The following is a 27,898-nucleotide window of genomic DNA, read 5'->3' as shown; positions in this document are numbered from 1 at the left end:
AGAGCATGGTGACCATTTTTATGAATCCGACACACAAGCAGCCTTATATTCATTCAAATTACACAGAAATGCTCCATATTTTTGGAATTTCCAAAGCCTAAGGGAGTTAGGCACCCAAATACCATTGAATTTTAATGCAAGCTGGGCAGCTAACTCCCTTCATCTCCTTTGAAATTTTTACCCATATTGAAATATTCTCAATCCAGAAAAAATATATAAAAGAAGCTTGTATTTACCTTGATTCTTCAGCAGTACAAGGGGCAATAACACTATCTAGACACACATTCTGGGTGCTAGCACTCTGAATGCTGAGTGAGGTAGCTGTTGGCAAATCTGACAGGTTCATTGCTTCAGCATTGCCTTGGATGACCAATTCATGTTGTGGTTGTAGGCTTCTTGAAGAACTTGGACAAAGCTGAAATTTCGGACAAAAGTCTTCTCTTTGCTGTTCCAGATTACAGATTTCTATTTGAAGATCAAAATTAACAAAAAGTTCTCCTTGAACTACTTTTTAAATTGAAGGAAAGCATACACTTAAAATAATTTATGAAGTTTTAAAACCCACCCACACTTTTCTTTGAAACAGAAGGAGGAAACATACCAATTTAAGCCCATTGCTCCCTTATCCTATTGATGAAAGGAGAGGAGTGTTATCCAAAGCACTGACTCAGGAGATCAGTCCATATACAGGAGTTACTGATTTTTACTGGATATTTCACATGCAAGTCAAAAATTTCTCCCCATTTCCTGATTTCTCTCCCCCCCCAATTACTTATTAACAGGATAGATCATTGGACCTTACAGATGACCTGTTATAGCCAGGGTAAGCCTGTATTATAGCACATTATGAACCTGATTCTCGTTTACACTACGGCCTCTTGACTTCAGAGCTTACGTTAATTTTCTCCTTAGCTTTCAAAGCACCTGGCTCTACTCAGCTCTCCAGCTTTCACAGCAATATGATACTTCAGCATGTGCTATGATCATTTTGCCACCACAATTTGTGGAAGTCTTCTGAAATATGCAGCCAGTGCATGTCGGTGCATTATTCACCCAGAGAGTTTAACAATATTTGCAAATCTTCAGAAGCAGGTATACTCTTAGCGATCTGTTTTGTGTAGATGAAACAGAGCCTATTAAGAGTTTCATTTCTAAAACTTCTGGAGGACTTTGTTTTTGTTTTGTGTCGTTGTTTATTATGATAGCTTTTATTCTACACATACTTGGATCAGACTCATTATTTTCCCTCAAAATAGATAGAAGAAAAAACTGTTTATGCCTTGTTACTGTTCTATGAATAGCCTTAAAATACCCATTAAGCAAACCCAAGGTACTGTACTGCATAGAAAATAGAGAAGCAGAGACTCTAATTCAAGAATACTCAAATGAAGTAATTCCCTAAAATCTGTCGATATTGTGGGAATCTCTCTTTGCTGAGGGAGGAACAGCAATGACACGCAATCACTTGCTGCAAACTCTGCCTCAGCACTGGGACTGAAGCTTGCTCCCTCAGGTCAGGCTATCACAGTGCTATTATGGAACTTATGCAGGGCAGGCAGGACTCCCGAATCAGGTGTGCACTACTGCTCATTGTCCCATGCACACCTGGTTTCTGACTGGCCATTCATTGAAACTGCTGCTGGATTTATTAGCTACTGGGGGAAGGTGGTTCAGCCTCTTGCTCCCTGATACAGTACACAGCAAAGGAAGACCTCGATGTAATGAACAAGGCAGAGCAGAGACACTGAGTACAGATCTCTGCTGCACTAGGGTGTGGGATATTCTGGGTATATTCAGTCACTATTAGCTAGAGAACTAAGGTAATGGGAGTTTTTATTGCCTTTAAACCCTTGTTGCTGGGTGGGGAGGTACCCCTTTTGGTTGTGTAACCACTAAAGGGAGTTCTCCTCGAACTACCTTTAATTGCTTCCCTATCTACCAAAGTACACATTGAAGAATCTTGTCTGCAAATGCATTCTCCTCCACTTCTCCCACTTTAGATACCCTTTGTGTTGCATACAAAAGTAATACAAACCACCCTCCTGCACATTGTAGGATGGGTGCTGCATACTGAAATTCGTACTTGCTCTCAATAGTTTGGTTTAATCTTGGCAATTTTTTTCCTTTCTGTATCATAGCAATAGTCTCCATTAACTAGTATTTATTTGAAGTACCTCAGGCAGGGATGGGTTAGTAACTGCAAGGAACTCTCCAACCACCACACACCTACTATTTATTATTTGTATTACTTTTGGGCCTTGAAGCCTCAGTCATGGACCAGGGCCCGCTAGGACTAGGAACTGTATAAACACAGGACAAAAATATGGTTCCTGCCCTAAAGAGTTTATCATCCAAATATATAACAAGCTATCAGCCTTTGTAGTTACACTGGGACAGATCAAAATGTCAAGCAATCTCAGTCCTCATGCTCCACAGCATAAGGAGATTGGTAACAGGGATTTTCCTTTTCCTATATTTCAAATCTGCAGCTTTTAAACCTCAGCAACGTATGTACTGAGTTCTTGCAGGAGGGTGAGCTGAACTGTACTGTTTAGGGCACTAGTAGGGTGGTGCGCTCTGATTCCCAATCCAGGAGTGGTTAGGATTAGAAATCTACGTCTCCTTTGAGTCACCAGCAAAGCCAGTCATCATTGCGATGGTTTCAAATTTGCATGGGACAGGGGCCAATCTCAGCACACAATGCTGGCAGCGAAGAGCTTTACAAAAGCAAGCAATTTTGCAAGGCATTTTTCAGCAGGATGTTTCAATTAGCTGGTCTTAGGGCCTGTAATTGATCTGGCCTGGGGGATGCAATTTTGACCTGGTCCTTCCTTGCTGGTTTTATAAGACAGAGAGGAAAGGTGGCAGCCTCTCCCTCTCAGAACTGGAAGGACTATCTGCCCAGGGGCATTAAGGTTGAAGTTGTTGCTTGTTCAATAAAGCTGCATCCTTTCTTTCCAAGGCACTATATCTGTGTCATTGTCCTCATTTGTGCATGTCTGGACCAGAGTGCTTTGAGGAAAACTTTGCAAATGCAGTCAGGTTTACTGTGTATAGTGACTTTTATCAATTTCAGATATTTTTTATTCCCCAAATAAACATGACCATTTGTCCTAGCTACAGAACCACCCTCAACTCCCTAACTAATAATGTAAACCCTGGGGATGATGCAAGATGATAACTTGGCTTATTGCTAAATTATGCAACAATATGGATCATTGCCCACCTTGGGTGTGTTGCTTCATGCCTCCTGTGAACCCTAAAGTATGCATTAATCAGCACTAGTGCACAGACACAATAGACACTAAATGTATATGGATAAAAAGGTTGCCTGAAAAGTGCCACGGATGGGACTCACAGCAACTGTTCAGACATTCTGGAATATATTTTCATTGAAGTGGTACCACTACATGGATTTTGACTCTTCTTGCAAGGGCCAACCAACCTTTTTTCTATATATTTCACTGCAAAGGTGAAACTAAACAGCTGATCATTAATTTATCTTGAATGAATTGCTCATTCATTTTGAGCGAAGGGGAGGCAAATGTTAAGAAGGGATATAAAGATAGATAGACAGAATTGAAGCTGACAGGTGTGTGGGGTGGAGAAAGTTAAAGGAGAATTGGTTTGTGTTGAGAATAAGATGGAGGGAAATTTAGCATGTTTAACTTGGGAGTGATGGAAAGTGAAACAAGTAGTAAACATGTAACCAATAAAATATACGCCTATCATGTAAATGCACCCTTCCCCCTAGTCCTCCTCTGTCTTTGACTTTTTAAACTGTACACTCTTTGAGGAAAGGACCATGACTTCTTCCGTGCACGGAAAACACCTAGCAGTTTTTGAAAACTGCCACAGTCTAAGTTACAGCAGTCATTACTATTTCTATCATCACTGAAATGTCAGAGACATTGGGGCGGGGAAGCAGACTACTGGAGAATCCTGTAGCTACACAGACCATAAAGGAAAAGGGGAGATATACTGGTTTAAAATGGGTAATGCATAGCCCTCTGGGATTTCCCAACACTCCACTTACTATACTCAGCTAATCAGCACTTAGTTTGTCAGGAAATATCTGGGGACCTACATATATGTAAAGGGAAAGGAAAGAACTGATTAGACAATAGGGTAGGTAAGATAGGAGTTATCTGCAGAGAACAGAAATGGCCAAGAGGGATGGTACGTGAAAATAGACAACGGAAGGAAGAGGGAAGATGGAGAAAGACAAAGAGTAATATACATTCTGGAAAATGAACTAAGCTTTTTGGATATCAGATTACTAAATTACAAGATCATGGGCCCATGCTGTCATTGTTAAAGGGACATTCAGGTTGAAAATCATATTAAAACCCCCATACTTAAAAAAAGATCACCCACATTTCCATACTTATGGTACCAACAGAAAGCTTAGATGATTAAAAAAAGAACATTAACAAAACCTATATTAACTCTTCATTATTTATTCTGTTAACGCCCTCTTCCCCCTCCCAGTTTGAACAAGAAGTCTAGTTTCACCCAGACCTGGCTTACACTTAATATGTAGGCCGACATAGACATGTCACTCAGCAATGTGAAAAATCCAAGCCTCTGAGCAACATAGCTATGCTGACCTAGACCCCACTGTAGATGGAGCTAGATTGATGGAAGAATGCTTCCAGTGACCTAGCTACAGTCGCTCAGGAAAACCCCTTCCATGAGTGCAGGCTGCGTTTATGCTATGGGGTTATAACACCATATAATCCCTATAGTAAAGAAATATCCCCAATCTGTTTCTAGTTTGCATACACTAGCACAAAGCTACAATGTTTTGGTTACAAACATTGAGCAAATGTTCATTTGTTTAAAAAGAAATATAAAATCTACTCCAACCGGATTTTTTTTTTAAAAAGAAACCTTTATAATGGTATTACAAATACTTATTCCACCACCACTGACCACAATACACATATCTGATCAAATTTGAAAGTCCAGATATTTATATTAAACCAAAGACCACCAATCTATACAATGTCAAGGTGCTAATATCAGTCAACGAACCATCACCTAAAAGCTTCACTGCAATCCTTCCCTCTCATTTTTGTGGCAGTGATTGATCTTGTTACTTTTATTACTGATTTGTCAAAAAGTCCAAACCAAGTTGAACTTTTGTGGAATAGGGGGAAAAAATTCTAAACATTTCCCATGACCTGTAGCGATCCAGATGTTCCTGCTTCAGAAATTCCGCCAGCGGTGTACATTTGGGTTGAAAGAAGATGTTTGTTCTGACAAGACAATTGCCACATCATCTTCAAGCAACATCTAACCATTTCAGCTGAAAATAGATTAAAGTGTTTGTGACGTGTCATTCCATGAAAATACAGTTATGATATGAATATGACATAACTAAGATATACTTTATGCAAGATGGCTCTTGTGAGATATCATTGGAAAGGTTATGATTTACTGAATGTGATTATCCAATTTGTATGCTTGTATCATTTATGTATCTGAAGTTAGCAATATTGAATATGTATCTGTATTTCAACTATGCTAGTTTGAGTGACGCCCACTGCTAAGAACTTCAGGTACAACAATGAAAAAGCCCAACAGTGTTGATGGCCCATCAGCGAGAGACAATGGACTGTAAAAGAGCTTAGTCTTCCTGTGAATGTGTGGGTCAGCCTGTGAAGAATGGCTACAGGGGCCCTACAGAGGCATGTGACCATGTCACCTGATACTGGAACCCATCTTGAATTCTGTACTTTTCCACAAGAAGCTAAGGGGGTCAAACTAGGAATCAAAGGACTCCCGCCTTATGCAAATCCTAGTTAAGGGTGGGGAGTAAGGTAATCCAGTTTACATGCATCTTTCTCACTGATGTTGTCCTTTACGTGTCTGCAAACCAGAAGTCTTCAAGATTTAGCCCAAATAAATTAGTGAGAAGATGGAGAAGGACTTGGGAAATTCAGTGCAAGTAGATAATGGAAGTAATTCCAACTTCCGTTTGGCAAAATTGTAACAGGTGGCTGAAGCATTTAATACAGAATATTACTACAGGATCAACATCTCCCATTTTCAAAATAAAAATCTCAGGTTACCTCAGCTTGGGGATTTTAACATAGATTGACCTAAGTTGATCATTTTATTGACCTAATAGTCATAGTATTGAGTGTCTAAACTTGGCATTCGTCTAGGAGCATCAGGCTATTATCTTGCAACTGTCCTTTATTGAAACTCTCTTTTAACTAGGCCCTATTACGTATTTTCCTTGTGTCAGGACTATCTGAATGGATCTTAATATGCTTTTTACTAGGATTCCATATGAGGCCTAATAGCATCACCTGTGCAGAGTTCAGAGCAGCTCCATGGGGAGGCTGGAATCTGCAGTCACAGAAGTTTAGGGACATCCGGGGGCTCAGATCACACTCAGTGTAACACTTAATTGAATCCCTTCCCCTTCCTGTAACTCCACCTAGCCTGACTTCCACAAATGACAGTCAGGCCCTTGAGAATTACATCAGGGAAAGTGCTGCGCAGGTACAGTATATCCCAATTCCCTCATCTGTCCCTAATTGTCAGCCCAGCAAAGACTGAACAGGCCACAAGGCCTGAAGACAGTCACCTAATTCACAACTGTTGCAAGTCATGGAGAAGAGAGCCCGATTAGGCTGAAGACCCTAAAATCTCTGGCAATTAACTGGGACAGGCAAGGGTCTCTTAAAGAATTCCTCCAAACACAATGCACGGCAGATTTAGTGTGGCGTTTGTTTTCTTTTGAAAAACACACACGTTTAAGAAGCTGTAGGTTGATGGCCTGTCATCTCTGCCTGTGGAAGACTAAGTGCCACACCTAGGGTCTTTATTCAAGCATAGTTTTATTTTCCAAAAATACAACTTAGGCAAAACCTTCAACACAGATGCAAGATTTTTCTTCTTTATCTCTCTTAGCCCATCTCACTTCAGAGTCGACCCTAATCTCCTTCCTGTTGCTACTCATTCCTTCTCCAAGCCATCTGCTTAGGAGTTGCCCTTCTCCAGGGCCTGCCAGAGGAGCCAGCTCCCCTCACTAACTGAGCTCTATATCACTCTTTGTAGATTCCTCATTCCTCTGACTCCTTCCCAGCTGGGTAAATAATTGAATAGGGTCATTTGATCCTTAGCCCATCAGGCTCAGCTGGGAGGATCACAAGTGAGGCAGGCCCTGACTCCCCTGAAAGGGCTAGTCACTCTGTGACAGGACCCATTAATAACACCACCTCTTATATAGATAGCACTTTTCATCAGTAGAAATCAAAGCCATTGCATTAAAGAAGCTCAGTCTCATCCCCATTTCCAGATGTGGTAACTGGGGCACAAAGACATGAAGTGAAACTTGCCCACTGTCACCCACACACCAGCGGCAGAAATGGGCATAGAACCCAGGTCTTTTGAATTCCACTCCAGTGCGCTATCTACTACCTCATTACTGGCCCTTCTCCTTGCCCCCTTCTATTCTGATGCCATATAGAGATTACTCCCGCCCTAAGTTTCTCTTTTCTTTTTCATTGGCTTCATTAGGACCCTAAAAGGAACAACAAAATGGTGAATGCGGAATAATGTTTCCCTATCAAGGAATAAAGAAGAAATTCAAATAATTATAGTGGTATTCTTCCAAACCTCAGGATGGCCATAACTTTCATTAACATGCCAGATCACAATATGATCTCACACAAAAAAACCAAGAGACACTTTTAAAAATTTTTTATAATTTTTAATGGTTTGTGTAAAAATAATTGTCCTCAATTAAAATGAAATTGTAATTCTCAAACGTATAACTTTTCAACTACAAAAACTGCTTTGATCAGATAGTTGCATTAGTACAGCACTGCAGTTTAAGGGCTGGGGCTTTTCTGGTTTTGGTTTGCATTCTCAAAGAGGTCAAAATGGTGATGAAATGGACAGAAATTCTTGTTAATGGAAATTAAGCAAGAAAAGTTTTTGCGAATAGTTTCCAAAGCAAAACTTGTATTAGTTTTATTCCGAAATGTCACTTATTTCACGTGATAAACTTTTAAAATAACTTTTGAAAAAGTCAGATGTCCTTTGTCTGCTAGAATATAGACAAAATTCAAAGTTTAATGGTTCATTTCTTTAAATCTTGATGGAATCTAAAGAGAACACTGAATTCTTTCTCTGTAAGCAATTTAAAGGACATCTGTGTTACTTTGAATGTGTCTTTATTTCACCTGTACTTGTTTGGAAGCCAGGCAACATCCTTTAGAAAGAAAGAAACTGAGAGAGCTTAAGAGCTGTTGGAGTTATTCTGGTAGAATGGCAATTTTTACAGTTCTCCAAGGACACTGGTTATTTTAGCTATTATATTCTCTCTCTCTCATTATTAGCCTTTTACTATCTTTCTTTGTATCCAAAATGCTAAAGTAAATGTGAAGACTTAAATATTTACAAGACTGAGAATTTATTTTAAAGATGTATCAAAATTACACTGTCATTATTTGGTATTCACTGCAGTTAATCATGATGCAATTATTAAGGACATACTTCCTTTGGCATTCCATTCTCATGTTGCAATTATCTTTTTTTTTAAAAAAAAACTAGCATTTGAGAAGAAACAATTTTTGTTGGATTGATTTCTTTCTTACTCTAAAAGCATTTTTAGATTCTGAACACATCAAAATAGCAGAATCTCTAGTCAGACACTAAGTGGGATTCACTGAAACACAATGTTAGTTCTAATGGATGGATGATTGTGTTTGGTCTTTTGAAACTTTGAAGTATAGGTAAGTCTTGATCACACAAATTAATAAATCCTAAAGCTGGAGTTAACAATAACCATTACACCCAAATTCTGCAGCTTAGCCCAGCCAATTTTTCAAAAGGTCAGGTTGTGAACTGGAGAAGATCAGGGAGGTCCACCGCATAGCTTTGTTGCCAGGCATCTCTCCGTCTGGATTGTTTCAGGCATTTATTAGTATTCGTCAGCAGACTCAACAAAGCAAACAAGAAATTCAAGCACGAATAATAAAATGAAATGCTGCTATATAACCCTTTGTCATTCAGCAAATATGGGACTTTTTAGCTACATTGTTCCTAAACCTGGGTTACTACTTTAATTTTTCTCCACAGTGCTGACTGAATGAGTATGCATGTGTGTTAAATGCAGAGCTCCCTTAACAACTGCAGGACTGCCATTTAATCTGTTGGTAGATGGACCATTTCCTGTGGGAACTCTAGCTATGACTTCCAGATCCACCAAATAAATCTCAGATTAAGATTCCAAATGAAACCTGCCTTTGGCAGATAAAAAATGTCAAGATGGATATAAACAGTAAAATTATAAATTATCTAGGTGTTGCACGATGACTTTATGTGCGTTTTTTGTTTACACTTTCCCTGATATCACAACTATACAAGGCATTCATCAAATGTCACACTTTCATAATATTGGAAGCATCATTAAAACTGTTTGGCTAAGGACCTTGAAGTGTTTAAGCAGTAGCTCAAAAGTATATTTGTGCAAAGTAGAAGAATAAATTTACATATCAGCAGCAGCTCATAAGGGATGGGTAAATATTCTGTTTATCTCTCATTGTAATTCAGGTTAGTTTAAATACAGGGTTTCAGGATATCATTACAGACTATACGGAGTTATTACATAATTTCCAAACAGTGACTGGCAGAGTTTTATTCATGCACACCAGTATTTATGTTTTCTAGAACAACTGAAAACATAAATGGGATAAAGTAAACCTTCCCATCTCATTTTCCTGCTGTTACTATGATACCAGATAATTACAATTTATATATGACCAGCTCAATTAGCTAAATCTTGATTATTCACAATTCCCTTTTATCTGCAGCAGGGTCATTAAGTACACTGAAAATTCTCTGTATTAACCAATATATTCAACATTCCTCATCCCATTTAGATAATTAAAGTTCTATTATACTTAGAATTCTGAACAAAACAAAAACAAACTTCTCTTTAAATGATTTTTTCTTTAAAGTTTTCTTTTAATTTAAAAAAAAAGAATGGAAAGGTCACTTTTGGCAATAAAATGCCAATAAAAATCATTCAGAGCAAATGGCCTATTAAAGATGTAGGTGAAGTCTCTGATGCTAGTCTCCAATGCACTCCCCAGAGAACAAAGGCTGTTTTTTAATGAAATTTTTTGTTATGTCTTTGCTCATCTTACCTGTGCTAATGCAGGCCTGTTCTGGATTTAAGCTTCATATTAGATGATAATAAAATACTAGCAATGAAGGTTTCAGAAGAAGGAAACAACCAATTTTTCTTGTACCTGTGATAGTTCATCTAAAGCTGATTCTGAGGTATAGTATAAAAGATGTCTGTGGTAATAACTGCCACTACCGTGAACGCACAATTAAAGTCTTTTTAAAGTTAGCAGTACCCCCAATTTTAAAGACCAAAATGATACAAAGTGAAATATTTTAAAGGGTGCATTCACTCCACTCTTTAACCAAATAATAAATGTGCGGTACTTATAAAGCACTGAGTTTTCAATTCAGGTTATAATCATTAATAACAATCTTCACAACATTGCTCTGAGAATTCGCTAAATGTTGCAAAGCTTTAACTTTGTGTTTGGTGGGGAGCAGTTAGGGAGACTCTTACAGCCCTCATGCTCCATTCAACACACATGCAAACAGTTTCCAATTTAGTGATTTAAAGTTTACGGGGTGGGAACTGAGTGGCTGAAGGGGGAGGGAAGGTTGTTTTTGGAGGGCAGATCAGATAATATGTGAGTTCAGTCAGACAGTCATTTAGTGTGGCTAGAAATCTAACAATCAAAGAGAACAAAATGACTCTCCCACAAAATTAAATTTACTTTCATTTTTAGATCTCTCAAACTTCAGATCCCTTCTCTCTTCCCAGGGTTCTTTTGTGGTGTCCTGTTCCACATTCCTCAACCTGAAATTTTTTTGTCTCCCTCCTTATGTCCACTGTTGCCATACTGTTTCTACCCCCTCCACCTGTAATGTTTTCTCTTGACCCTTGTGCCTCTTCTGCTTCAGACATCAAGCTGCTTATCCTGCTCCCCCTGTGCTCGCTCTTTGAGGGTCCCTTTATCCTGATGTAAGCATTAGAGTAGGTTTCCTTTCCCTGAAGGCAGAAGGAGAGGAGGAAACAGCTGTGGTTTCTCCTGCTGCAGCATTTGAAGGGAGAAGAACTGAGCCAAGCATGTTGAGTGTGGTTCCACTCTGTCCCCACACAACCACTGTACTCTTGGAGTGAGGGGCATCAGTCACTACCTTCCCACAACAGCTGCAGCAGCACTGCGTCTTTTGGAGAAAGAAGCATCACCTCAGGTCTGTACCCAGTCAACTCTTGAGCCAATTAGGGCATTGGCTGGAGGTGAGAAGCAGTTTTACAGCTGTGTCTTACCCCCAGAGCTTCACTGAGGAAATTAGAAGGCTAAACTGCTAAGTGGCAGTGGAGCAGAAGCTCACCATCCCAAACAGCAGAGACTCCAGCCACATAGAAGTCCCTGTAATTGCATGGCCAACTTAGAGCTTTGTGCTATCCTCATTTTACAGAGAGAGGGGAACAGACACAGAGAAGTTAAGAGAGACTAGATCACGGTGACTCTGCAAATCAGTAGTAGATGTGGGACTGGATTCAGCAGTTCCTGGCTCCCAGACCCACATTCAGTCTGTTGGACAATTTACAGCTAACTATACAGGTAACTAATGCAATGGAAGTTTCAGAAACATAAGGAGAATAGCACAGACTTCCCTCAATGGCTTAGTATTGCTTTTCAGTGTTACATCAGGACTTCGTGTTACATTTAATTCCATTTAGAAAGAAATAAATCATAGTAAAATCTTTATGCTACAAAATCACCACAATCAGATGGAGATTCTTACTAACATGGTCTGCATCTTTCATGGAAATGGAGGGTTTTGTTTGTTTGCTTTTAATAAAAACATCAACAACAACAGTGTCTTGGCTAACTCTTTATCCCATTTAACGTCTACAGCTGTACATATCAATTACAATGAATTTATCTGGGATTGTTGATAACTAAGGGAAGTAATTTGCAAGTGAAGTAAATGCAGTAAATACACGATATATATTTCTAAAGAGGTTTCATTTCTTAATACATTTTCAGTATGCTACAAAATGGAACAACATATTTATAAATATACTGAAATATATATCATAATTTTGCTGACATAAGGAAAAAGAGCCAGATTTTCAAAGCTAGGTACTAAAATTTGCATGTACCTAACCAACATGTGTATAACTCCCATGCATGTACAAATACATGAAGCAAATACACAGTCATCACATATGTGCACACACAAGGCAGCTGTACACAAACACTGAGTATTTAAATACATAAACCAGGGACACGCAAATATATCTGAGGAACTGTATATATCTAACTATGATAATCTAGCCCACATGTCTATTACTTCCCCCCACCCTGCTTCTGTTTTTCCTGGGGGTGAAGTGGAAAATTCTTGAACATGACAGTAAATTAGAATCAGCATAGCACACAGTAAATTCTATGGCAATTTCCACACGCTGCTATGCCAATGCAACTCAGATCCAACCTACATCATCACAACCTGATTAAACTGTGGGCCTTTCAATAGCCAGCGACATGCATGCTAAATTTGCTACAAATTAAAGTGCTTTTTCTGAAGCAGACAAATGTCCTCTAAGAACTAAGATGAAACCAGTGAATTCATTTTAATTGTCACCACACTAGAATTTGACACCTGATCTTTTGAAACACTGGTTCATTAGCTCACTATGCAATCTACCCCAACACGTAAAATGAGAGGGAACTATATTACTGATCTTATTCTGTGATACTTATATAACTATGGTTGAAGGTGTTAATTAAAAACTCCTATTTTCAGGACTTATAGACTTTGTGCTAATAACTTCTTCTCCAGAAAGAAACTGGGCATGCAAGATTCCAGCCAGGATTATAATTTGTTTTAAAATACAGTTTTAAATACAAATAATCAGAATCTGATTATAGAAAACAGCAGTGAAAACTTTGGATACTTTTTGGGCACTCTCACAAATAAAATAAATGAGGGAGTTATTATTTACTTTATAGTAGCACCTACCCATCCAAATCAGGGATTGGGCCCTCATTATGCTGAATACTGTACACACACTTAGCAAAAGACAATTCCTTCCCTTAAAGAATTTAAAGTCCAGGGTTGTTTGATTAACACAATGCTGGTGACTCGAATCTCATACATTTTTTTTTTTTTTTTTACTATGTAATCATAAGGGGCAAAAGGAGTTGCTGGTCTGGTGACTATTATCTTTTATGCCTATGTATCTTTGAAATTCAGTTCTTCCAATAATAAAATGTAATCTTAAAAAAAAAATCCAAACTAAACAAAAACAAACTAAACAAAAACAAAAGCAAAAACCATAAGCTTTGTAAGTATTTGGCCCGTTAAGTGAACAATCCACTTTGCCACTTTTAAAAGCAACAAAAAAAAGGACAAATTAAGTTACCTACTTTTACAAAGTTAGTAATTCTAGATGCACAGCAAGCAGATTGTCATGATAATTTTCTCCAGTTTGGAGTCAGTGACAGAATCTCTCTTGTCATTCTTGGTTAAGAGATCAAAATTTATCTTAAATATCCAAGAAGGGTTATCCCCCTCCTTTCCTTAAATCAAATAAATTCACACACAAAATCACAACATAGACAAAAAGATCACAACTGCACAAAGTATAACAAATGCGAACATATTTGTAGTCAGCAATGAAACATCCCCTGAACCCTTCAAGCACACCTTTCAAATATAGCTCTTCACATTGGACATTACTCAATTCAAACACATATTTACCTCCAAGTAAATTTACCTGCCACTTTCCCAAATCCTGCTATTTCCTATGAATTGGTATAAAAATGTTGAATCTTGAAGTTTAGTTCATAGAAATCTATATACCTAAAAGGAGACAATGCTGTTCCAAGCCACCTCATCTGCTTTTATTTATTTATTTATTTATTTATATTTGTGTGTTCTCCATATTTTGGTACTTTGCCACACATTTAGGCCATCACCAGATAAAAGTTTTACATTACAATTTACAACTTCTTTTAAATTTTTGCGCAAACTTTATACATACATTTGTCAGATTAAATTTTTTTTAGAATAGACCTTAGTCCTATGCTTTGAGGCTTCATCTGGAAATGAAACAGTTTTCACTGGCCAGCTGCCAATGATCCTAAACCATTCCATCTAAGAATACTTGAGAGAAATATGTAAGAACCCACTATCCCCCTATTAAAAACGAGGTCCTGTGGACATAAACAGTAAATTTAAATTAGACCCAAGACCAAAAATGGTAATCCTTACACACAGATTAGTTTTTAACCCTTTCTAATACGTACGAACAGAGGCAAAAGCATTTCTTCAATTCATGAAGATATTTATAATCCAAACAGTCTGGAGGTTTCAAAGACTGACTGAATTCCAAAACAAATTTAAAATACAGTGTCCTTCTTAAACTGCTCTCTCTGAAATGTTTTATTTTCTGGAATACATAAACAAATTATCTAATGTACCATGTAATTATTAAAACTGCCATTTCTCCAGAGGTAATAACTTATCTTTCCAATCTCTTTGTTTGGTTGAGTTTCTTCTGACCACATGAATTTAACCTCAGCCATGCCTAATGGTATTTGCTTATGTTGTAAAACAGGTTCTGAATCAGAAATAGTCATTAGGATCTGTTTCTAGAAGCAAACCTATGTGGAGGGGAATATTGGAGGCAGTAAAGTATTCAATGTAGGAAGGTCAAACAGCTAAGAGGACAGCATGGAGTATTGAGGGACACAAATAATGACAAGTTACTACTTTAATTATTCAGGAAGAATACCTGAAGTCTTTTTGGATGTAGTGGGTCATCCAAAAAAATCAGATGTTCACCTTGGTTACATAAAAGGCCTTTACCTGTTACCAAGATGGCAACCAGACCAATTACACCAGTAAAGTACCTAGGCTCTTACTACTGGAAAACAGTTTCAGGGCGTTATTTGTTTGAAATAATATTGTTTTTCAATTTAAACCAAAGTGATGACAAGGAGCTCTGTATGCCCAACAGATCTCAGTAAATCACAACATAAAAACTATTAACACTGTTAATAGCAAGTACCTCTTTCTTAACTTTCCTATGGATACAAGTGAGTAAGAATCATACGATTTGTAAATTACTAATTACAACTTAATTCTATGTTATGCTATGCATGCTTTCATCTTCAATATTTTATAAAATTACATAATATCTTTTATTGACCCCACAAATACATAAACATTTGCATGAAATAATGTCCTTTCCTAAGCAATATAAAAGTTTGAAATCTTTTCATCAGAAGTGATTTCAAATAAATGGAACTCATTAAATAGCCAGCAGTTTTTTTAAAGATTCTGTAAGCTATGAAATTAATACCATTTCTTGAAATTTGACAGAAAATGTTTAATGCACAAGTGAATTTAAGGTACTCATTGTTAGCTCCTTTGGAACAGTTAACCTTTTGAACCTTTCTTAGGGTATGCTGACCCCTAAAGGTCTAAAGGTACTACATTTGAATTAGCTACATAAAATTGAAAACATAGTATAGTGAAAGACCAGTTTTCCACTTAGCTACTGCACTGGGAATATTTCGTAAGTATTTGGTTCAGAAATATTTTTCAGCTACCTCACCAGGTATTCTACATTATGGGGATTAAAATATGCCTGTAGATTGTTTTTACATACAGTATCACTCCTAGAAAATTATGAATCTCCAAACCAGTAAGAAGCAAGTCCCCTCCCCCTGAAAGAAAAACAATGCTTTCTCTGCCTTGCCTTGCAAATACAAGACTGGTTTTATGGCATATTTGAAATTTATTCTCTTTGGAGAAACAGTGAGGAGGTGAAAGTTTGGGTCACAGATACATGAGGTGCCACTAGGAGCTGCCACAGCAGAGGTCTTTGCGGTTGAGGCCATTAGCGGCCTGATTCTTCTCTGCCCCACTCTTCCCAACCCTATCTCTGTGCCCATAGTAATGGTCATTTCCCTGTGAGCATCTTTCTTCCGTGAGACACTTGGATTCTACCTCCCACATCCTTTCCTTTCTTCAAGATATATGGGCCACCTCATGTCTTACCATCTCTCCATTAGACCCCTTAGGCATTCTGTTCCTACAAAGGATCTAGCCCATTCATGTGATATCATCTTACACACTTAATTCTCATGCAGTTCCCCCATGAGATACCCCCTCCCACAGAACTCTCTGTATCACCACTGAAAAGACATACCTGAGAACTCCTTTGGTTCTTTCCAATATAAGATGACTCTTCCCCAACCCAATCAGGATGTCAGCGTTGCAGCTGGAAAACTTGCACTACCTCAGCTAGAACTAACATGCTAGAAATAGCTGTGTGGACGTTGAGGCAATGGCAGTGGCTTGTGCTAGCCCCTGGACTCCAAGACTGCCCAACCCCTTGGGTCCAAGCTTGGTTGGTGAGCCCAAGCCCCTGCCAGCACAGCAACAGCCACCCTGATATTTTTAGCATGCTAATTTAAGCAGAACTATTGCAAGTCTGGCTATCTATGCTGGGACTCACACCTCACAGATGCAGTGTAAACATATTCTAAGAGCCCCAACCCCTAATAAGGTGCCAAGTGCCCTCAAACCCCCATTGAAGTCAACAGAGGTGACACCGCACATTGCTGGATCAAATGCTACACTGTCATGTGATTTGAACTAAGGTAATATTAAGAAATTATTTAATATTAATAACAAAATTTTGATTCCCACCAAAATGAGGGTCTGAATAACAGAAAAATACCATGACTCTTAATTTTAAGATAAACTTTTTTTTTATTACATTCGTGAAAAAACTAAGTTAGAAAGTAATGGCACTTTGGGGGCGAGGGCTCCTTTTGTTCTGTGTTTGCACAGAGCCTAGCACAATGAGGTCCCAGTCCATGACTAGACTCCTTAGAACTACAGTAATACACATAAGTCATAATAATGCTGAATATCACAACTGAGAGTTTAACTGAAGTCCCTTAACATTGCAAAACACAGAAAAGCTACAGTAATCTACAAAAAACTACATTGGTTGAAGATTTACACATTTTTTCTTTCACGGAAGTTTTAAAACTTGATTTTAAAAGACGTAATCTTGCAGCTGCTTTTCTTTCACCCCAAATGTTTCCAAGAGGCAGAGCAAAATGATTGGAAAAAAAAAGTCACTTCAATATATTGGCAAGAACAAATACATTCCAGTCAGTACCTAGCACTGGTACACCACCTGGGGTTACGCATTAACACCTTAAAAGTCCTTACCTTTTGACCAGTCCTCCATTTGTACTTCTGAACTTGTTTGATCTGGCACTCACTCTGGTTTTTGCTCCAAGATTGCAGAGCTAAAATAAAGCCAACTCTAGATAAATAAACTTGAAACAATATATTAGAACACACCTATACCTACCCTTTATTTGACAGAGAATTTACAAGACAAATGATTTTAAAAATATTTATAGTAGGACAATAAACTCTGTGTATTTTAACAGTTAATGCTAAGCTACGTTTCTCAGTAAAAGATTTTTTTCTTCACACATTTAGTTTATATAATGGTTTATTCAGCTTTCTGATGCGTTTTATGCCTTTGTTCAAGTATTTATTAGTTTGCCTCCTTCTTCAAGTCCTGATCTTGCAAACACATGCTACCAAGTGCAGCATTTACTACAACAAGAAGTTCCGCTGAAGGCAAAGGCATTGTTCACCACTGTGGCAAGTGCTACTCATGGTAGTAAGCACTTGCGGAATTGAGTCCTTGAGCTGTTTATAATATGCTTGTCTTTGTGAATTTCATGAGAAACACACAAAATAAACATGCACCTTTTCAACTTGTACTTTAAGCTTGTATTTAGGAAGACAATTCAAACCTCTATAATAAAAAAACTGCACTTTATATATATTTCCTTTTCCATATTACATACTGTAATATAAAACTAAACTTTTCAAACAGTCATGACAATATTTAATTACAATTTATGGTAAACTTACTGTCTTGAAAAGACCTTTTATTTCTTTAGATTTTCATGAACTATTTAATATGATGGAGTTTTTTAAGACTCTCTCTATAAAATATTTTATTTCATTTTTACATACAGCATATTATCTTACGATATTTTGTCTAAACATTTCACTGTATACTTTATTTGTGAGCTTTGCTTTTTGTTTAACATCTAAGTTTACCATAAACTTTAATATTTACTCTAGCATCGTTTTTAAAATTATCTATAGCAACAGCAATTTTTTACCCTTCAAGCACAGGTGTTGATGGTGTATTCTGCATTTGTCTAAATACAGTGTGAAAAGGTAATGTATGGGCTAATGAAAATGCACAGGGAATTACCATATCTGCAAATAAATCTGATGTAGTGTGAACAATCTTAAAAGTGAATGTATAAAATCCAGTAAATGATACCAAGATAAAGGTTTCTCTTCCCTCCTTCCCCCCTTACTAGTGAAGAAGCAGCGGGGGTGAGGGGGGAGAGTTTTCCTTCTATCTTACATAAAAACCTGAAGGGCCTGTCATTTTTAAGTTGAGATTATAAAAATTAATTCTGAAGACCACTGATAAGATTTATAGAGACTAACATTTACAGTAAACATTCAGGAATTAGTAGTATCTCTAGCTCATATTTGTCCTAAGTGTAAGTGTACATGATGAAAGCAGCGCAAGTGTTTATTTGATGTGCCTGCTTCTTAAGAGTGAAAGAAAAGATAACTTTACTGCATACCTAGAACAGTGAGTGCCTTACAAAAGTCCTCAAATGAAGCTGTAAGCTTCTTCTTTTTTGATTCGGTATAAGTGTGCTGATTTGGAGTTGGCAACCTTTTTCTAAGTTCCTCATTTACTTTTGGATTAGGTGAAAATATAGAAGGTTATTAATATCAAAGAAATATGTTTCAGTCAATGAAGCCATTTCCCTACATATTGCACAAAAAGATTCATAATAATTGCAGTATTTTAATAAGATATTCATATAGTAAGACATGAAGAAAATACAGTCTTTAATAACCTCCAGAGTATTTTAAAACATGTCTTAGAGCCTTAATGCGCCTAGTAATATACTATTTAAAACCATAATTTTATCCCTGTACAATATACAGTCATTCTTCCTCGCGATTTACCCAGCTAATGAATGCCAGCAATTAGTAAAATGTAATCCCATTGCACAATCATTTTAATGCTTTTAGCACTCAGAAAAGTAAACATCAAATTAATACTGCTCAAGCCATATCAGATCCTAGCTGGAAGCAAGCAATTATAGTTCAGCTCCTCAGGTGTAATTAAATGATTGGAATGATTTAGTTCCATAAATGCAAGTTAATTCATAAGCAAGCAACAAATATACTGGGAGTAATTACAAGAAACATTGACAGTCTAAGCAGGGCATGTTCTTTTATGTACCTGTTGTAGGAAAAGGCTGCCCTCTCCTGGAGATAATAGTGAATAATAAATCTACTGAATAATCAGCGCCATAACTTGGAGAATGGCATAACTTTTAGAGGTTGTAGCTTCTCTCATACATTACACGAACACCCATAATTAATTAATAGAAAGTTTTGTTTTCCACAGAGAGAAAGTAAAGTATGGTGATCAAACTATGTTGAGTGACTTACTGGTAAAAGTCAACTAGTACGATTTTTTCAGGCAGTTGGGTTTTTTTATTTGTTTTTTCCCCCTCTGCTATCAACAAAATATTACTTTTCAAAATATCTCACTATTCAGTTTTGCTAAGTAAGTGTCCAGGCTTCTTCTTAAAAAAATCCACAATAAAACGTAGCTTATATGTAATATTTGCAAGCAAGACAGCCTATGTTTCCAGGAGGTATTTAAGTAACATTGAGTAACAAAACTAATTACAATGCTACCATTCTGACCGCATTGATTAACTCATACAAATCAACAAGAAGTTGGGCATGGTCATAAAAGTTTCTTTCTGAATGAATCACTAAAGAATTGCAATGCAGTGTTCTACTTAAATTCCCTTTTAAAATGAAATAAAAGTTTTGTAACAGATCTATTGCCACAGGCATTACTGAGTGCTTTGATTAAGAAAACAGTCTTCTGGTTAACCTAACGAAGGTGATAATCAAAATGAATGAAAATTTAAGAAACAATAGATAGGAAACAGGGTGTTAAACTTAGAAGTGAAGGGTAAGAGAAGGGTTGGAAGACGCAAAACTAGATGGATGGATGTCACACAAAAGGATTTGATTAGCTGCAGAGTTTCCAAGGAACTGCTGCACGACAGACTGGAATGAAGAAGAAGGACTCAAAATGCATCGATCCCATATAGATGGGTCTAAGGCGAGAAGAAGATGACCGTATGCCATTGGGGAAAAGGTTAAATAAAATTCTAAAAATAGTAAGAGGAAACTAAGGCCACAAAACAACATATTTCAATGACACAATTCAAGTTTGATTTAAAATGCTCTTCCCTTATTCCACAATCCTTCAATTGCAGGTGGTACCAATTATACATATCCTGTTTTGATATAATCATAACATTCTATTACAGCTGCCATCCTGTACACATCAGCAACTAACCAGGACATTAAGCAAGGAAAACTATGAATTGACTATAACTGCGATAGATCCAATAACTGTGCAAAAATAAGGCTTTGCAAATTTAAGTGAAAAGTTACTTATGTACTTGAATATAAATGTACTAATAACTTCCCAGTTTTTAAATTAGTTCCAGCCCTAACCTGTCTTTACATATTGCTTTCTAGTAAAGTGTACAAAGAATATGTAAGCAATATTTGCAAATGTCCTGTATATGGTCATTTCCACAAACACTGAACTTACAAAAAGTACATTCACAAACATAGTTATTGCTCTTTAAGACACTGAATAGTTCCTTGCTCAGGAGACTGCCTGCGAGCAAAATAAGTTTATGTTATTGATCTTTACACACTTAAAAACAAGCAGAGGCCATGGACAAATATCTGCAGACAATACACTCATTGTCGAGATGAAATAAATCAAATTATTTTAAGTCACATTTCCAAGTTTAAAATGTACAGCACATTTGCTTTGCCCTTTAATGTCACAGTCTTATTTTTCTATTCAAATCTTATACACTGTAAGTTAATTGCTTTTGGAAACTACTTATTATTCATGTAAAAATTAATGTGCCAATGTGTTTAAATCCTTTTAAATGACCATTCATGCATCTTTCTTCTTTAAGTACCAATGAAATCTGTCAAAGATATCAATGCAAGATGGTCTTAAAGAAAGTTCTAATAAAGATTCTTTTCTGCTAACATAAGATTTTCATTTTTGCCAACTTTACTTAAATTCCATTAATTTTTTAAGCTGCTTTTAATAAATTCACCAAGTAAAAATTTTTAGGCCCCGAAGTCTGTCATTTGTGTTCCAGCTGACTTTATGAATATTAATAACAGTGTTATCCTGATTAAATAGGCTTCATATGAAATCCCTGTGAATCCTATAGCTCAGACATCTCATTTTTCCAACTCTTTATGAATTTGGATTCAGATATTAAACTGGAAAAAAAAAATCTTAAAAAACAGATTTAATGGTACATTTGGGTATTCTTAAGCAAAAATTAGATGTTCTAATGATTCAAATAATTAAAACGGAGAGCCTGAAATCTTAATATGTGGACCTTTCTGTAAACATGCAACATATTTTAACTCTAATGAAAACTTCAACACTTTCCAGAACAAAGGATTAAGAATCTATTATAAAATACTAATGTCTGTCCTTACACTCACCTTAAACAACACACAATATAGTCTTAACTCCTGTGTATGAGTTTTAGAGTTGCAAAAAGGATTTCTAAAGTTTCCCTAAAGGAAAATAACTATTGATGGATCTTTGGTTATGTAAGTTTAAATACCAAATACATGCACACAGAGTATCTATTACATCTTAAGTACAATGATTTTAATCTTTTTAATACATATAAAACCATATTTATATCAGACACCCAAATTTAACTAAACATTAACATTAACATTTACCTGGTGTACTTCTGTCCTCATGCAAAAGTGGCCTAAGTTTTCTAACAGGATCACGCTAAAGTACACACGTGCTCTCAACTAACAAATCCTTAGCTACGTGCACAGGCAACTCTGACTTATGCACATGCACTAGAGGTTCTGTACAGTTTTGTCAGACATCAGATTGAAAATCTAGAACAAACTGTCCTGTGTTATAGCCAGTACAAAAAGTTACTTTATTTTCATCATGCAATATGAAATAGAAGCATCACTTTACCTGATTCAGTTAGGGCCCAATCCTGCAAAGGAATCCCTGCAATCTTTAGTCCTAGGTATAAATGTTTGTTTACATGGATTCCATTGCAAGAACAGGGCCTTAATTATTGTTTTTATTAATCACCAAGATCATTTAATTCAATCATTATCAGAAGAAGTTATATGTTATGTTAGAAGGAATATTTTAAAACGTTTAAACTTTCAGAGTAAATAACTTCTGAGGATGATTTATTTTTAGACTTCAGTCACTTTCTACAATGTGTGAACAAATTAATTCTCCAGCTAATGAGGATTTTCTACAGCCTGCATACACTATATGTGTATCGCTGCCTTCACTATAGTATGCATTTTTATTGGTTCGGTGCCCACAACATGCCAGGTGCTTTGCAGACTTGTTAAATGATTGAGCTGGTTCCTTATCTGTTTTCCCTCCTGTCTGAATTAACAGAGTACTTCTTTAGTTCACTTAGTAGAGATATATGTTTTTGGCAGTATCAGTATAAGGTTAGGCCTGGTCTCTTCATGTACCATTACTTAATTATATAATCACATATTGGGCACTGAACTCTTAGAATGCACTTTGATGAACCACCAATACCCTGCAAAGCACTGTTTTGAGTGGAAGTTGGTGTGTGAAGGGAAATGGGAGAGGTGTATGATCTACTGATTTCTGCACAATTGTTCTACTCTCCTTTACTAGAAGGAATATGGTCAAATTCATTTAGGATGTGTGTGAGCTGACCAAGCAATCTGACAAAACTCATTTACCTAAACCAAACCGACCACTTCTGAAAGATGCATGCCAGGGGTTCTTAAACCTTAGATGTAAACAAGGTCTTAAAAGAGTGTGTCTCATGGACACCTCCTCTGCCATACAGAATGGAATAGCAACCCAGGGCAATCACAGTAATCATTTATAAGGAAAATATTCGGAAAGCCTGTAATTTATCTATTACTACCTTGACTGTGATTTAGCCACGTTAATAAAGGAGGAGCTGGAGGCAGCACCTTGTGACCAGCCAGTTTTCCACACACCCACAGTAAGTGCTCCATCGACCACACTTTGGATACCACAGATTTGTGCTACTGCCTAAGATTAAAAAAACAAGACAAACCACAACAAATAATTTTCTTTAAACATTTTCTGTACCAGATTCTGCTTCTCTCTTTGAAGTGTATTAAGTCCACTCTTCTTACTACTGTTCATATGGCAGTAACATCCAAACACCCAATCAGAATCAGAGCCCCCCTGTGCCAGGCACCATACAAACCCACAATAAAACATGGTCCTTATCTTGAAGAGCTTACCGTCTACCTTGAAACAAGCTACAGGTGTGCACATATTTATGGTCCTGAATTGTGGTTTTGTTTGTTTGAGTTGTTTTATACATATATATTCGCTGTCCTGCAAGTGATGCTCAGTGTGTCGTTATTTGTCTGATTTTCTTTTAGCTGTCACACCAAATGTGGGTCTTGAACAGGGGTGCTGGAATAATTTGTATAATAGTGGTGAGGAGAGCCATTGAACCAAACTGCAATGCCTATCTATGATAGAAATCACTTTAAGCCAGGAGGTGCGGCAGCACCTATGGACTTGAGGAGTGGTTTAAAGGAGAGAGTGGATGGATTAACTGATGGATTAACTCTGGAAGTGTATTACATGTGGAAGAGGTGGCATGGAAGCATGGGTTGAGTTGTAGGAAAAGTGAAAATGGGCATTCACTTGCAGCTTCCATCTCTATCATCTCTACCACAGGAAAACCCAATGTCCCCTTCTCAAATGACAAAGGCAGACAGTCTAACTGTGCTCTCTTGAATAACTATCTCAATTAGCTATTTTGGGAAAGGACAAGTTTCTCTACGGAGTGCTCCTTTCCTCCTCTCTCCTTGATAGTAGGCTCCAACTCCTTTCACAAGTGACATAACATTCCTCACGTAATGAAAAGTCTGAAATTACATACAGAGAGTGGCCTCATGTCATATTACCTTCCTTGACAGAGTAAGGCTGAACAGGATTTCACTCAAAGCTCACCAAAACTTATCCTAATGTGATTACCGGTTGACTCCAGACAGCAACATAAGTGCTCCACCCCTCCAACCCAAGTCTAGCTGCCTTCCCATGCCAGCCTATGAAGCAAGAAAGAGGACCTTGGATTCATTCTAGTGATTCTCAAGTCATCTTAAAAGGCTTTGACTGACATCAAGTCTTTATCCTTTTTCTAAAATGAACTAGTAGAATTGCTCCATTATCTGAACAAGTAGAGCGTGTTTGGAGCCAAAAGGCTGTGAACTATATTCCTAATGTTATGTATACTTAGCTAGCTGAAAAATATTCCCTCTATATACGTGATCAGAGATTGTTCATTACACTAGGTCAGGGGAATCTACGGGAGAATCTACAGCATACAGGCTGGATCTGGTCTGCTGCTTCATTTCATCTGGCCCACGGCAAGTCTCTGCACCATGGGCAAGAATTCCCAAGCCTTGGCGTCCCGCCTCCCCTCCCCCCACAGGGCTGGAGCTGCAAGTGCCGGCTCATCCCGCAGCGGGAGAAGCTAGGGTTGCCAGGTCATTAAAAGTCTGGTCAGCTCTGCACAGCTCCCGGAAGCAACTAGCATGTCCCTGAGTCCCCTAGGTGGAGGGGCAATCAGGGAAGCTCTGCATATTGCCCCTGTCCCCAGCTCCGCAGCTCCAATTGACTGTGGCCAAGGGGAGCTGTGGGCATGGGCAGCACACACTGTGCAGAGCCCCTGACCCCTCTGCCTAGGGGCCAGACATGGTGGCTGCTTCTGAGAGCAGCCTAGAGCCAGGGCAGGCAGAGAGCCTCCCTGAGCCCTGCTGCACTGCTGACCTGGAGCTGCCTGAGGTGACTGCCGCCCGGCCGGAGCCCACACCCCGAACTCCCTGCCCCAGGTCAGAACTCCCTCCCGCACCCTAACTCCCTCCCAGAGCCCACACACTGTGTCCCCAACCCCTTCCTCAGCCCTGAGCCCCTCGGTGCACCCAAACTCCCTCCCAGAACCTGCACCCCAACTCCCTACACCAGCCCTGAGCCTGTCCCGCACTCCAAACCCCTTGGCTCCAGCCCAGAGTCCCTCCCACACTCCAATCCCCTGCCTCAGCCCAGAGCCCCCTCCAACACCCTGAACTCCTCATTTCTGGCCCCACCTGGAGCCTGGGGGAAGCCCCAAGCCTCCCCGCCCACCACAGGGCTGTCTTGCCCGTGACTGATTTTTGATGTGGGTCAGTGGCCCCTGATAGAAAAAAGGTTACCCACTCCTGCACCAGGTAAAATTCTGCTGTTTTTACACAAACGTTCTCTTGGGATTACATCTTTGATAGAAATGCTGTATGCTCTAGGAAAATACCATTGACAGCTCAGTAGATCTGGTTAAAACATGCAATAATATAAAACCAATAGATGCCAACATTCTTCAGAGGTGTAAAATTCTAAGGAGTTTGTACTTAAAAGAAAAAAAATTGGATATAGGTCAACATTAAAACTACAAATTGGCCATGAAAACATGGATCACATGGCAACACTAGATGGAAGAAGATATTTGCATAAAAAAGGCAAAATACGAAGTTTACTTAATTTGTGCAGTTCATATTTAGCTTGATAACACATATTACAAACACCTTTTCATCTTCAGCCACTCCTCCGTGGCTTTATTGTCTTTCAGGCAAACAGGTTTAAGTGACAGGAAACTGAGCTGGCACTCATATAGTTTCCAGTGCATTTTTCGCTTGGTGAAGAAGGGCTAAGAGGAATGCAGATTTTGAGTTGGAAGGGGCTGGCATTCTGTCCCTAAACTCATCAGATTTCTGGGGATTTAAGCAATGCTAGTACCATCCACATTGAGATGTAGGACGAGTTTCACAAGTGGAACTTAGACACCTAAGTCCAACAATTAGCCACAACTGGCATTGAAAAATTCCTGCTCAGTTGCTGCCTAACCCCGCCTAACCTAAGGTGCCTAAGTTTCCACCATTAGAGGTTCCTGAGGTGCCTAAATGTTGTCATCTGGGCATGCACATAACCACTAAGTCCTGACACTGACCAGTTGCTCAGCACTTAACTCATGCTTAAGCCCCAGTAGGATTCACAAATCAGGAATTCTCCACTTATCTTCCCTTCGGGGCCCAGTTCCATAGGTGTACTTACAGCATGCCCAAACCGATGGAAGAAGAAGAGGTGGCAGTGGTGCCCTTATGACTTTTAGCCCAGTGATTAGAGCACTCACCCACGATGTGCAAGAGCTGGATTCAAATTCCCCATCTGCTTGATGTAGAGCAGGGATCTGAAGTTAGTCTTCCACCTCCCAGGTGAGTGCTCTAACCACTGGGCTATAGAGTCACTCTCTCTCTTTGGCCCAAGGAATATTTAAGTATTTCTACACAGTGGAACAGCTTCAACACAAGACACAGCAAAACCCACCCCACCATATCCCACGGCACAGTGATTAGGGCATTCTCCTGAGAAGAAGACCCAAGTTCAAATCCCTCCTCCACATCAGGCGGAGGGGGGAGGATTTGAACCCAGGTCTCCTACATCCTGGGTGAGTGCTTCATCCACTGGTTTTAAGGTGATAAGGAGGGGGCAACCTCCACCTTCTCATTTTTTCTTGGAAAAAAACTGACCTGGATTAGGCACCAAACTCCAGGAGGGATTCACAGCGGTGAACTCTCAGGTGGAGATGGACACTTCCTTCTGTCCCAAACTTGGGCACCTAAGTCCCTTTCAGAGGCAAGGGTTAGGCTGCACTCCACCCCTCAACATCTTCTCCTGGCTAGCTTAGGTGGCTCCTGAGTCAGCATGCTGGCTTTTGTGAATCCCATTCTTAGGCATCTAACTCTCCTCTAGGCATTGCTTAGGGAGCCTGGATGCCTAACTTAGGTTTGTGAATTCCACTAGGCAGCAGGACCCTTAAAATGTAGACACTGTGTGTATGTTTACACTACAATTAGACACCCGCAGCTCACCTACTGCCAGCTGACTGGGGCTCGCAAGGCTTGGACTGCAGGGCTGTTTAACCAGAGTCTAATTGCAGTGTAGACAGACAGTGCAATTCTGAGCAATGCAGCCCTCGAGCCCTTTCCCACCTGTGGTCCCTTCAAGCCCCACTCTTGTTTCTTGGCAGCATAGTTTCTAAACAGCTTTGGAGTAGAGACTCCTCCTGATAGCTGCTACTGCTGTCCCCTGAATCACCCCCAGGGGACTGGGTGTAAGTTAATGCTGATAGAGTTAGCTCTATCTTACCAGCAAAAGTTCTGTAGACTAGGGTGGGGGGGCTGCTACAGAGCTTGAATGACCATCCTCCCCTCAGCTCTGCTTTCTCCCAAACTGCAGAGACTGATCAATTCTTCTTGGAGAGCTTTCCATGGGCCTGTGAAAAGGCGGCAGTATCTGATGCTAAGGTGGACAGCACTCCCTCCTTACATGCTCCCTTACCTAGAACTCCTCATTTTTCACACCATCCACCGATAAAAGCAAAGGTTCAGTGTCCTTTCACCAGCCACAGTTTTGCTACTTGCCATGTTGGAAAGAGCTTGTAGATATGTCTAGATACAGCACAGTAAAGGGAAAATTTACACAGTC

The 27,898-nt window shown here is 38.7% G+C and overlaps 1 protein-coding gene across 8 annotated transcripts in view; it reads right to left on the bottom strand.

The window, feature by feature from the left end:
• Window positions 1-27,898, bottom strand: part of MIPOL1 (mirror-image polydactyly 1) — a 280,583-nt gene that overhangs the window by 206,622 nt on the left and 46,063 nt on the right. For 4 of the 8 annotated variants that reach the window (XM_050953929.1, XM_050953930.1, XM_050953926.1 and 1 more), the window contains 2 exons: window positions 17,323-17,402; window positions 237-465 (listed from right to left, as the gene is read on the bottom strand). The exons of 1 other annotated variant lie outside the window; for it this stretch is intronic. In XM_050953929.1, the coding sequence (XP_050809886.1) occupies window positions 237-465; window positions 17,323-17,341 (248 nt within the window). In that variant the 5' untranslated portion in view covers window positions 17,342-17,402. Of the gene's footprint in view, window positions 1-236; window positions 466-17,322; window positions 17,403-27,898 lie in introns of those variants that run through there. 3 more of the 8 variants (XM_050953928.1, XM_050953934.1, XM_050953932.1) reach the window with 3 other exon arrangements.

Source organism: Gopherus flavomarginatus, chromosome 5 (genome assembly GCF_025201925.1).
Source record: "Gopherus flavomarginatus isolate rGopFla2 chromosome 5, rGopFla2.mat.asm, whole genome shotgun sequence".
NCBI classification, from domain to species: Eukaryota; Metazoa; Chordata; order Testudines; family Testudinidae; genus Gopherus; species Gopherus flavomarginatus.
Note: the sequence above shows the minus strand (reverse complement) of the source record. Positions and strands in the feature narration are given on the sequence as shown.